At 36.6% G+C, this 12,811-nt stretch overlaps 2 protein-coding genes across 4 annotated transcripts; one reads left to right on the forward strand and one right to left on the reverse strand.

Annotated features, from left to right (window-relative positions):
- The first annotated feature begins 3,805 nt into the window (after positions 1-3,805).
- LOC110930809 (40S ribosomal protein S5) lies at positions 3,806-6,750 on the forward strand. Of its 2 annotated transcripts, none has more exons than XM_022174196.2 (5): positions 3,806-3,954; positions 4,069-4,172; positions 5,130-5,401; positions 5,485-5,688; positions 6,475-6,750. In XM_022174196.2, exons 2-5 carry the CDS (start codon positions 4,089-4,091, stop codon positions 6,527-6,529), a joined length of 615 nt encoding a protein of 204 aa, XP_022029888.1. In that variant the 5' UTR covers positions 3,806-3,954; positions 4,069-4,088; the 3' UTR covers positions 6,530-6,750. The 2 variants fall into 2 exon arrangements, with proteins under 2 accessions (XP_022029888.1, XP_022029887.1); XM_022174195.2 differs by having other exon boundaries at positions 3,836-3,954; positions 4,055-4,172.
- Positions 6,751-7,793: 1,043 nt separating this feature from the next.
- LOC110930808 (tubulin alpha-5 chain) lies at positions 7,794-10,918 on the reverse strand. 2 transcript variants are annotated; one of them, XM_035980066.1, is made up of 4 exons: positions 10,806-10,918; positions 10,055-10,235; positions 8,697-9,439; positions 7,794-8,109 (listed from the first exon to the last, which is right to left on the reverse strand). In XM_035980066.1, the coding sequence occupies exons 1-4, from the start codon at positions 10,916-10,918 to the stop codon at positions 7,794-7,796; spliced, it is 1,353 nt and encodes a 450-aa protein (XP_035835959.1). The 2 variants fall into 2 exon arrangements, with proteins under 2 accessions (XP_035835959.1, XP_022029886.1); XM_022174194.2 differs by having other exon boundaries at positions 8,697-9,405; positions 10,021-10,235.
- Positions 10,919-12,811: the final 1,893 nt, after the last annotated feature.

The following is a 12,811-nucleotide window of genomic DNA, read 5'->3' on the forward strand; positions in this document are numbered from 1 at the left end:
TCACACCCACTTAACAGAGAAAACAAACTGAAGTTAGATCCAGGGACTATCTGGGAACAAAAAATGAAAAGTTGGGGACTATTCAGGTAATTTTAGAAAGTTGAGGACTATAGGTGAAAAAATGCGAAACCACATGGACTATCCGGGCATTTTTCTCTTTAAAAAGCGTAAAATCCCCTTATCTTTAAGTAAGTTAAACATTCCCTTCTAATTTTTTGGTAATTGACAACTTTGGCATATCAAAATTTTAAACTTAATAAATTGACACCTTATTTTATGTAAATTACTTTTATGACTTTACACCATAACGTGCGACACATGATTATACTTATTTTATCTATATCTAACCACGTTAATGTCTAAATTCTTTTTGTAACTTTACACCGCTGTCTAAATTACTTTTACAAGTTTACACCGCAACGATCAAGACATACTCGTATTTTTTATCAATGACATTACAAAGTCATAAACACGTAATGTCGCACGCGAAAACCACACGTTAATGTAATCATCGTACATTGTAACCGCAATGCTTATATATGTTACACTAAGCTAAAACAGTTGCGTTGAAATATGCGTTTTCATATAGCTAATACATCACCCACCAACTATAAACAACTAAGGCGTCGCCGCCACAACACGCTGCCTATGGGAACGGTCTGGTATTTTAAAAAAATAAAGAAATTATAGTAGGTATACAATCGGGTAAACAAGTTCACTTTATCGAGTAATCAGGTGAAATAAATGGGTATGCCACCCAATTCCAAACCAATCCAAAACCCGCGAAAAAAATAATAATCCCAAACCCGGTCCCGTACCCGATTACCCAACCCCAAACCTGTCCCAAATGTATCGGGTTTACCCATCAGATTCAAGTTCAATCGCCAAATATAAGTATGCAAAATATATGAAGAAGAAAGCTTGCTGAATTACCTCTATAACATTTATGAAGTTTGGTGTACAATAGTTCACCTGCTTTGGCCCCAATCAATTTACGATTTTGTCATCGCTTTAAAATTATGCTTTTTCCATCAGTTTAAAATTACGTTTTACCTCAACTTCAAAATAAAATTATGTTTCTGCCCCTAGTTAAAAATTACAATTTTGTCCTCGTTTCAAAATTACGATTTTGCCCCGTTTAAATTTACAGTTTTGCCATTAGTTTTGTTTATTTTGCCCTCAATTTAAATTTATATTGTTGTCATCGTTTTTGTTTACTTTCCCATTGAAATTACGATTTTACCCCCAATGTATAACTACAGACACAAGATGGAGGAATAGTGTCAGGAAGCTGCCTGGCACTCCCCCCTTGGCCGAACAAATTTACGATTTTATCCCCTCTTAAAAATTACGATTTTGCCATCATTTCAAAATTACGTTTTTACCCCCAGATCAAAATAAATTTATGTTTTTGCTCCCATCTAAAAATTACCTTTTTGCCCTCGGTTCAAAATTATGATTTTGACCCGTTTAAATTTACAGTTTTGCCATTAGTTTTGTTTTTTCCCCACCCAGCCAAATTACAATTTTGCCCTCAATTTAAATTTACATGTAATGTAAGTATAAATATATGAAATAGATGTATATATACATGAAATGGATGTATAAATAAATGGAATGGATATATAAATGCATGAATAGATGTTTAAATAAATGAAATGAAGGTATAAATAAATGAAATGAAGACATAAATAAATGAAATAGATGTATTATTACATGAAATGAAAGTATAAAACATGAAATACATGAATTAGAGGTATAAAAGCTAGAAATATATAAAAAATAAATGATTCGGTTCGGTTAATTTCAGTTAACCAATGGTTATAAAAATATCCGTTAACCGACTTTCGGTTAATTTGGTTTTGGTTAATTTTAGTTCGGTTTTGTCGGTTTTCGGTTAACGGTTTGGTTATTGCACACCCCTAGTATATACAAGTATCCGAAACACAGACGTACATGTTATGAGAGAAAAATATTCGGCTTAGTGTCTCGCAACGCGGGCGGGCAAAATCTAGTATATATATTGTTAGCGAAGGATGATGAATAGTAATTTTAATTTTATAATAACATATAACTTTTTATTATTTTTTATTTTTAATAACATATTTGTAATTATTCTTCATTTTTTTAAACCATATATTTCCTATACTGTTTTTTTTAATAACTAGTTATTTTCCGCCCGCGCGTTGCGGCGGGACCCAATGACTACAAAAGGCATGTCAGCAACGGCAAACAGATACCGAATATCAAAACATAAATAAAATGACGTGGTAAGGATAGTCACTCCGTCATAAAAAACGATTTTAAATAACCTAATATATAATAATAGGACACACACGTCCTACACGTTGGAAATTCGTTTGTTTTCAGTTCAGTTATTACGGTGCTAACACGTTAAAATATGGATGAGCTCGGTACCGGTAACGGCAGCGAAAGTACCGATCCGGAAAATCATCGAAATTAGGTACCGACACCGAAAATGCTCGGTACAATACGGTATAGTATTTGAAGGTAAAAATCAATAAATACAGGTATGGTGCTAGACCGGTGTCGAACCGAAAGTAACGATTCTGAAAACGCCAAAAGGTGGGTACCAAATTGGTACCGAAAATGATTTGGGATAGTAAATTTGTTACCGATACGATACCGGTTCGTTTACAGAATTTGATACGATTTGCTCATCAATATTCTAAATATCCAAGTTAATTTTACATGCGACAATTCATTCATTACAGAAAAAGACAAAAAAGAAAGCAAAATAAGTTGTTGTGTATATAAGCCTCATTCAAACGAAATACAATTTACTTACTGTGTGTATGAAAAGTAATATAAACGGTACAATTACTTGCATTGCTGCGTTGCTACAGGATTTGATGAGCTTGGTACCAACCGGTACCGAAAATACCGTTATCGAAATCCCCAAAAGTGGGTACCGGTACCGAATATACCTAGTATGGTACGGTTCGGTACCGGTCGGTACAGGTACGGCACCAGTATTTAAGGGTAAAAACCGGTGAATACCTGTGCAGAACCGGTACCGAAAATACACCGGTTTGATAAATTTAAGACCGGTACCTATACCCGATACCATTTGCCCATCTCTTAATGATGTTACTATAAATTAATGATAAATTATAATATCAATTTTAATTTAATAATCAATTACTGTTCATTAAGTTTAGTTTTTATCATATATCAATTCTCTTTTCTTTTTTAGAACATATATTATCGATTAATTTGATACTTCTTTAATATTATACGTTTATAACTTTTTTTTTAAAACTTAAGTACGTAGTTATGATTGTTTTCTCCCGGACATTTCGTTATAAGTTTTTTTTTTAAAAACGAAATTGTACTTATAATAAAGTATTTATTTGGTATCATAAAACAGTATGATTATAAACTAAACCGTTCTAATGGTTTAGCTTTCTAAACAACATGCTTTATTTTCATATCATGTTTGTTTTACATTATAATTTGCTCGGTTTCGCCGCAACGCCGCGAAAAAAAAAACTAGGTTTAATGATAAAACAAAAAAAGGGTTCACACACTTTCACGATTAGCATCGAACACCGCCAAATAAAGTAGCAAATATCTTCCTTATTTGCAAAAAAATAATACTGATAACATTTGCTTACAAATTTTTCTTTTTTTTTTTTGAAAACCTTGAATATGACCACGACTAAATTCATGGAACCAAAATTCCGTCCATACGTTGTCGTTGGATCTCTTTTCCTTTCTTGTTCGGTACACTCTACCCTCTATACTAATCCAATTTCTTTTCCAAAATCGAGGACCGAACTAAACATCACCACAAGTTGGGCTATTAATCAAGCCCAAGCCCAATACCCAAAAGCTCACCATCCATCCGTACTATATAAACAAAAACTAGGGTTTTCATCACCCCTTCGTCTCCTCAATCGAAAGTTTAGGTTTCAACCAGCAGCTTTCGAGGTTGATTTTCCTTCATCTTCTGCTGTTTAATTCTTCAATTTATCAACTTTAATTAATGATAATTGTTAACATTTTTCATCCTCTTGATTTGTTTTAACAGATTTGTTTTAACAGATTTGTTAGAACTGACGACAATGGAGGTTGCACCAGTTGTCGATGACGGAAAGGCTCGCAGCGAAGTCTTGCTGTTCAACCGGTGGACATACGACGACGTTCAGGTATTATTATTATTATTATTATTATTTATCGATTTTGTTAAGTGATTTTATTGTTCTAAATGAATTGTTGCATTTGTGACTTCTTATATTCACGATTGGTTATAGATTATAGCATAGGTTCTTTTATAGTTGGATTGTTATTCATGCTATACATAATTTTGATATTTTTTAATAGTTTTGAGATGTGTTTATAATTGAGTACATTATTTTAGTTTTAATTTGTCTCTGTTTGTTGCTTCAAGTTTTCACTCTTTTGCAGTGTTGGAAAACTCGTGATTAATCTCTTGTTAATTGGTAATTAATTTGTAATTGTTAGTTTACCGAATAAATTTCATCTAGTCGGACCTAAAATTGACTGTCAAAATCGTTAACATTGCGGTTAAAACTGGTCACTATCTTTGAATTTGATTAATAAGTTTGAAAAGTTATTTATAAAATATTGAAATGCTTGGTGTATATAACATAAGTTTGAAAATTAACAATAAAATTCGAACGTGATTGATCCCTTTTAATCCCAATTCATTGCTAGTTGGTAACCCACAACGTGATTTTTTTTATGATAGTTTGCTTATTGTTAATAATCATGAATTCATGATAGAACTCGAGAAAGTAAGCGTCTGAAACATGGTTTAAAAAAACGTTCGAGGTGTACATATTGAGGCGTGCCTCGGAAATCGTTTTTTGAGGCGGAGCCTCGCTGGCTATTTTTATACGTATGCCTCATTGGTCCGAGGCGGGTTGTGTCTAGTAGAGGCGGTCGTTTATGAAGAGGCGTACGCCCCGTGAGGCGAAGGGAAAACGCCTAGAAACTCGATTCCGTTTTTTAAGCCTTGGTCTGAAATTACATTTGTTTTTTCGATGCATACATGAGCAGAAAAACAGAGGTGTATTACGGAAGCGATAACTGGATTTTTTTTACTTGTACTGATGCTTTTAGAATGCTGTTTTTGTCGACAGGTTTCAGATCTTTCCGTTGAAGATTACATCACCGCTACCGCTTCAAAGCACCCAATCTACATGCCTCACACTGCCGGAAGGTACCAAGCAAAGAGGTTCAGGAAGGCTCAATGCCCAATTGTCGAACGTTTAACCAACTCTCTCATGATGCACGGGCGAAACAACGGCAAGAAGTTGATGGCGGTTCGTATCGTCAAGCACGCCATGGAGATAATCCATCTGTTGACCGACTCTAACCCCATTCAAATCATCGTTGATGCCGTCATCAACAGGTATATTGTCATTGTTTTTATTATTTCGTTTATGATAGATGTTGAGTTATAAACTAATAATGTTTTTGACGTGTTTGTGGCAGTGGACCAAGAGAAGATGCAACTAGGATCGGTTCTGCTGGTGTTGTCAGGCGTCAGGCCGTTGATATCTCACCTCTAAGACGTGTCAACCAGGCTATCTATCTTCTTACAACTGGTGCTCGCGAAAGTGCGTTTAGAAATGTGAAGACCATTGCTGAGTGTCTTGCAGATGAGCTTATCAATGCTGCTAAGGGTTCTTCTAACAGGTACTGTCATCTATCTCTTCATATACTTGTTGCAAAACGATTCGGTCTGTGGGTTGATTAACTGGTTGAAATTGGTATATCTGATACAGCTCTTGTCGATTTGACGCAAAACTAGGGCTGCAAACGAACCGAACGAACACGAACGAACACGAACAAGTCCTTGTTCGTGTTCGTTTGTTAAGAAATATATGTGTTCACGAACTGTTCATGAACGCTTACCGAACGAGATTTTATGTTCGTGTTTGTTTGTTAAGGAAACGAACTTGTTCATGTTCGTTTGTGTTTGTTTGTTAATTTTAGGCAACAAATGAAAAACGAACGATGATGAACATAAATAAGCATAAACTAATGTTCATGAACACAAATGGTAACAAACGAACACAAACAAACGCTCTCGAACAAAATATATAATACAATGACACTTATTAAATATTTTATTTGTTGGAATTTTGAAGTATTTAAATAAAATATAAAAACTAAAAACACTAATAAACTATCAAACACAAACGAACATCTTACCGAACGTTCACGAACATAAATGAACGAACGCGCCCTGTGCTCATGTTTGTTCATTTAACTAAACGAACGGAATTTCTTGTTTGTGTTCGTTTGTTTAATAAATGAACGAACACAAACGAACTTCCCGCCGAACGGTTCACGAACTGTTCGCTGAACGTTTGGTTCGTTTGCAGCCCTACGCAAAGCACACCTTTTGTTTGTACAAGTGGTTTATTATTTTATAGTTTATGTTATCTGATAGTTGTTTTTTTTGTGGTGATGGTGCAGCTATGCAATTAAGAAGAAAGACGAGATTGAGAGAGTCGCCAAGGCCAATCGTTGAGCTCGGGTTATGGTTTTTATTTCGGGCGAGTGTTATTTGGGACTGCGGCAAGGAACGATTATGAAAACAAGTGTTTTATCATGGATTTTTAATTAGTTATTTCATTTTATGTACTTGTTTTTGGTACCTTGAGTCCTTTTTTTATGATTGATCAAATACTAAATGTTATGTTAAAAAGATTTTGTTATAATGGTTTTTTTCTGCATTGGATCACATTTAAATGGTATTTGTTTTTGCATTCTACAATGAGTAAATTGGTTCGATTTGGCTTTTACATCTTTCAGAAACATAACTGGAATCCGAATTTCAAGAATATTGTTGTACAATCAACGCATAGAAAGTTATTGTGAATTAAACTAATAAAAATGATAAAGAGTACTATCTTTAATGGTTTATAATATAATTTTTTATGGTAAAAATTAGGATAAACCAATCGATAAATCATTTTTGAACGAGAAATTGGGTCACTGACGAATCATAAGAGTATAATCGTGCTACCAGTGGAACCATATGATCATATCCATTCTCACTAGGCAATAATAGGGATGAGCATTTGGTACCAGGTACCAGTACTCACTTTCCCCATTTTTTCGGTACCGGTACTGAACCGGTATATTCGATACTGGTTCGGTACCCACTTTTCCTGTTTTTTGGTACCGGTACTTTTGGTACCGAACGGGTACCGTGCTCATCCCTAGGCAATAATTCTCATACACAAGGAAACTCAATAAATCTGGTAAAAACTAAAAATGTACAAAATGGGTGTTTTTTTAGTACCAGAACTAGGTAGGAACCGGGATCGGTTTGGGTCAGCAAAGTCAACAACCGATTCCGAATAGGATCCAGTTATGGGTTTGCTCGGTTTTTTTACCGTTTTTTGGACCGTTTGGTAAGATTTTTTTTTCCGACTTTTTGATCGATTCGGGTCCGGGTTTTGACTGGGTAGAGGTAGAAAACGGTTCTGGTCCAGTTGCCTTTTCTTACCCGCGGTGTAGGTAGGGTAAGAACCGGTTCCGGGTTGGGTCCGAAACCGGGCTTTTTGTCCATGCACCTCTATTAGCAGTTTTTTGTATATAAAGTCCAAATTAATGAACATAAAAACTTCTGCTAATTGAGCATTATAAAAAAAAAATCTAACGTTTATTAGACTTGATAATATAATATAATGATCATAAGATATCATCAAATACAATAACTAAAAACATAATAAAAATAATAAACCATTTGTAATTTTGAGCTTAAATCTGTAAACATGTAACATAATTTAGTACTCTTCTTCTCCTTGCTCCTCTTCCTCCTCGGCATCTAGCCCGACCTCCTCATAGTCTTTCTCGAGAGCCGCAAGATCCTCTCGGGCTTCCGAGAATTCCCCTTCTTCCATTCCTTCACCCACATACCAGTGTACGAATGCTCGTTTCGCATACATCAAGTCAAACTTATGGTCAATTCTATTGAAAACCTCAGCCATCGCGGTGTTGTTGCTTATCATGCACACTGCACGCGCTGTCTTTGCAAGATCGCCACCAGGCACCACCGTCGGTGGCTGGTAGTTAATTCCACATTTGAAACCCGTGGGACACCTAAAACACACACAAAACCTTAAAACAACGTCGTTTTTATTTTTCAACTTCTTAAAGAAAAAATATTCTTTATTTTAGCTAATAATCAACTTGCTGACATTTTCACAATCACTCTGGTCCGGTTTGAAACCAAACTAGTTCACATTTGGAACCCGAGTAGCTAGAGCTGCAAACGAACCAAACATTCAACGAACAGTTCGTGAACTACTCGGCGGAAAGTTTGTTTGTGTTCATTCGTTTATTAAACAAATGAACACGAACAAGAAATTTTGTTCGTTTAGTTAAATAAACGAACATTAGTTTGTGTTTATTTGTGTTCATCGACGTTCGTTGCTTAAAAACCAACAAACGAACACGAACATAAAATCTCGTTCGGTAAGTGTTCATGAACAGTTCGTGAACACATATTTTTATATTAAAAAAAAAAAATCTCATACTTGGTTTTATATGAAAAAAAAAAATTCTTAACAAACGAACATGAACAAGGTCTTGTTCGTGTTCGTTTGCAGCCTGGAGTAGCTATAACGGTCCGGTTTTCGGTTCGATAAAAAGTCGTATCAACAAAAAACCACTAATAACTAACTTACCAGTCAACAAACTGAACTGTACGTTTGGTCTTGATGGAGCCAACAGCAGTATTAACATCCTTAGGAACCACATCGCCTCGGTACATCAAACAACAAGCCATGTACTTCCCATGTCTCGGGTCACATTTAGCCATCATGTTCGACGGCTCAAACACCGCCGTCGTGATCTCCCCAACCGAGTTCTGCTCATGGTAAGCTCTAGCCGACGAGATCACAGGCGCATACGACGAAAGCATGAAATGAATACGAGGGTATGGAACCAAATTCGTTTGGAACTCGTTAATATCAATATTTATCGCGCCATCAAACCTTAAAGACGTTGTTAACGACGAGATTATTTGAGAGATCAAGCGGTTTAAGTTCGTGTAAGTTGGCCTATCGATGTCTAATGCACGTCTACAAATATCGTATATGGCTTCGTTGTCGAGTAATGCCACCACGTCGGTGTGTTCGAGAAGCGAGTGTGTCGATAACACGCTGTTGTAAGGCTCAACGACCGCGGTTGAAACTTGTGGAGATGGGAATATAGAGAACCCGAGTTTTGGTTTCTTACCATACTCGATCGAAAGGCGTTCCATAAGCAATGAACCTAGGCCCGAACCGGTGCCACCACCAACCGCGTTGAAGACCATAAAGCCTTGCAAGCCGGTGCAGTTATCGGCTAACTTTCGGACTCGGTCGAGACATACATCAACAATTTCTTTGCCCACTGCACATAAGTTTGTTTTGAGATTGATTAATTGCTTGTTTGACTTATTTGGATCACTGACGGACCACTGGTTAGCGGAACCACCCGATTATATCCATCTCCACTAGGCATAATGCCCATACACCAATTCAGGAGGAAACCCATTAAATATGGGAAAACCCCCTTGTGGGAATCGAACTCAGGACCTATTGGTCCCAAAGTCTTATCTTACTCCAAGATGCCACTAGACTATAAAGCCATGGGCCAGGTTGACCTACTAACCCGCTTAATTAAACAGGTTGACTCGCCATCATGTTTATGACATGTTTAGTTGAACCGGTTGTGATTTGGTTAACTTGTTTAACCTGTTTAATTAAACGGGTCGTGTTTGAGTTGACCTATAACTTGTTTAATTAAACATGCCGACTCACCAACATGTTTACGACCACCTTAACCCATTTATTAAACCCTTATGATTCGTTTATATATATGGGTTAAATGGGTCATGATTTTAAATTTGTCCGGGTTAGGGTTAATGTTTTTAACACAGATAAATATATGGGTCATGACTCAACCTACCAACCCACAAATCTGATACCCATCACCTGACACGATTGTCGCCCATATTTTTTTTACCTGTGTAGTGTCCTCTAGCGAAATTATTGGCGGCATCTTCTTTGCCGGAAATGAGTTGTTCGGGGTGGAAGAGTTGTCTATAGGTCCCGCTCCGGACCTCATCAATGACCGTTGGTTCAAGATCAACGAATACAGCCCTTGGCACGTTCTTTCCCGAGCTAGTTTCGCTAAAGAATGTATTAAAGGAGTCGTCTCCGGTACCTTGTGAATTACCACTATACAAAAATTTATAATATATAATTAGTACCTATAACGTTAAAAGACATCTCAAACCACTAATCATAAAAGTTTAGATTTATTATTGTTGATCACACAAACAGAGCCGTCCCTGAAAACTCTCGAAAAAATTTAGGCCTCGGGCGACAAAAAGAACCGGGCCCAAAATTGTGGTTAAGGGGAAATGAATTAAAAAAAAAATAAACCTTAGTGGTAGAGCCAATACTTGAATTTGGGACCTTTACATTATTTTGAAATGGTTTTTTTCCACTACACCATCAACACTTTTTTTTGCATAATAAACAGATGAATATACTAAATATATAATTTAATAAATATATAAAAGCTTATAAAGACTTTTCGGGCCCTTTGAAAATTTGGGCCTTGGGCTTTGGCACGGGTTGGCCAGCCCAAGAGCCAGCCCTGACACAAAATGTAATATAAGCAGTTTTTTTTAAACGAATTATATTAAAAGGAACGTATTTACGTTTTTATTAAAGAGAGTCTCTCTGTCCAGATACAAGAAAACAGAAAGTAATATAATCACAACACAAAGCGAGTATGCCAACCTAGTGATGAAGCCATCGGGTTGAATGCCATGTTCGAGACAATAAAGCTCCCAACAAGAATTCCCGACTTGAATTCCTGCTTGGCCGATATGAATGCTTACGATTTCTCTCATATCTCTTTACTTGGATCTTACGATCTATGAAGGAAAACTCTTTAATAGAATGTATGAAGAAGAAGAAATGATTTGATATCAAATGATTAATTAGGAAAATGTCAAGTGTAAAATAAATAAGAAAAAATAAATTTTGTTTGGAGAAGAGGTTATTGCGGGATACCTCTAGTTAGCTAGAGGCAAAGGTTTCTAATTTTGGATGCTACCTCTTTTATAATTATTTATGGTTTTATTATTTAAAAATATGGAAAATTATGAGATTTGATATACCTATGTAGTCATATTAAAACGTAATCATCTCACGTGTTACACCACCAATGTGTCGCTATACCCTTTACATCTCGTATAACACTTCATTACATGAAACGTTTGATTAAAATCCCACTTAACGTGAAACCAGTGGCGGACTTATAATACAACGAGGGGTATCACCGACTACGGCTTAACCCCGTTTTCGTAGTGTATTTTTTTCGGTTTTATATAAAAGATACCCTTAAAAAAATACGGGGATACCCCTAAATAATAGGATACTTTAATTTATTAAAATTCCAAATTTTTATAAGCACAAACCTTTTACAACACAAAACTTGTATAATAATTAAGCACAAATTAAGTATAATATAATTGAAAGACACCCAACTAATAAACATAGCCCAAGCCCCAAAACAAATTTCTTTTTTTTTATTGTATGATTGCTCGATAAAAAAAAATTCTTTAGGATACCCCTAATTTATTTTAGGTCCGCCACTGGTTGTCCGATATGCATGTTACAAATAACATTTTCATATTCATCATGTCCAAAAGGAAAACATGTGAACCTGAACGAGTGTCCGACTTTAGAAAAGTTGAATCTGACAAAATGTGGACATTGTGCTATTAGGGTGAGAGGGGCGCTCTCCTCTTAGGGGAATTCCCTCTCTTACGCACACACAATCAGGTTATGCCACGTTAACTCCCCTCTTAAACTCTCCTCGCACCCTAATTTGATGGCGGCACTCCCCTCTTAGGGGAATTGCTTTTTTATTCAAAAAAAAAAAAGTTTTCATTGGTTGAAAATGAGGGTGGCCCCACCTTCTCTCTCCTACATTCTTCGGTGTCTCCCCCCGATTTGGCTCCCCGCCTGGATGGCGGCACCTCCCCTCTCGGCAAAGTTGGTCCCCGCATGGCACATCGGTGGGTGCCCCGGATACCCTTACAGTTTTTTTTTTTTTTTTTTTAAATTACATTACACTTTTTATTAACTAGTTTTATTAGGGTGTAAGGGGTGCTCACCTAAGAGGTGAGTCCCCTCTCTTACGCCCAACCAATCCTCGTGTGCCACGTCAACTCCCCTCTTAAACTCCCCTAACACCCTAAATTGATGGCGGCACTCCCCTCTTAGGTGACTTGGTTTTTATTAAAAAAAAAAAAAGAAAAGTTTTGATTGGTCCACTCATCCTCTCTCCTCCCCCTCTCTTCGGTGAAGCCCCACCGATTTCACTCCCTCTCTCTACCTCACCGATATGTTGGCGCCACCTCCCCTAATCGGTACCGGGGTCCCCGCGTGGGTTTTCGGTGGGTGCCCCGCCCACCCTTACTATTGGTTTAACTTTATTGGTATCAAACTTGGATGAATAAGGGTTGTGTCAGATTTAACAAAAAATCCCACTTTACATAAAAGTGGTCGATGGAGGGTATAGATTTCAAGTGCCAATTTTTCTTTCTCGATGTGAATCATAGCTAAAAATTACATTCTTTCTCCTTCACTCGGTTGTTTAAAAATTTCAAATTTCATTTTAGACACAAAGACAAATAATTGATTAAACCAGGAATGAATGTGGCGGCGAGGGCCACAACAAGGAGGAAGAGAATAGGCGGGGATAATCATAAACCATTCAAATCGACCAAACTGTT

This window comes from Helianthus annuus, chromosome 11 (genome assembly GCF_002127325.2).
Source record: "Helianthus annuus cultivar XRQ/B chromosome 11, HanXRQr2.0-SUNRISE, whole genome shotgun sequence".
Classification (NCBI taxonomy): domain Eukaryota; kingdom Viridiplantae; phylum Streptophyta; class Magnoliopsida; order Asterales; family Asteraceae; genus Helianthus; species Helianthus annuus.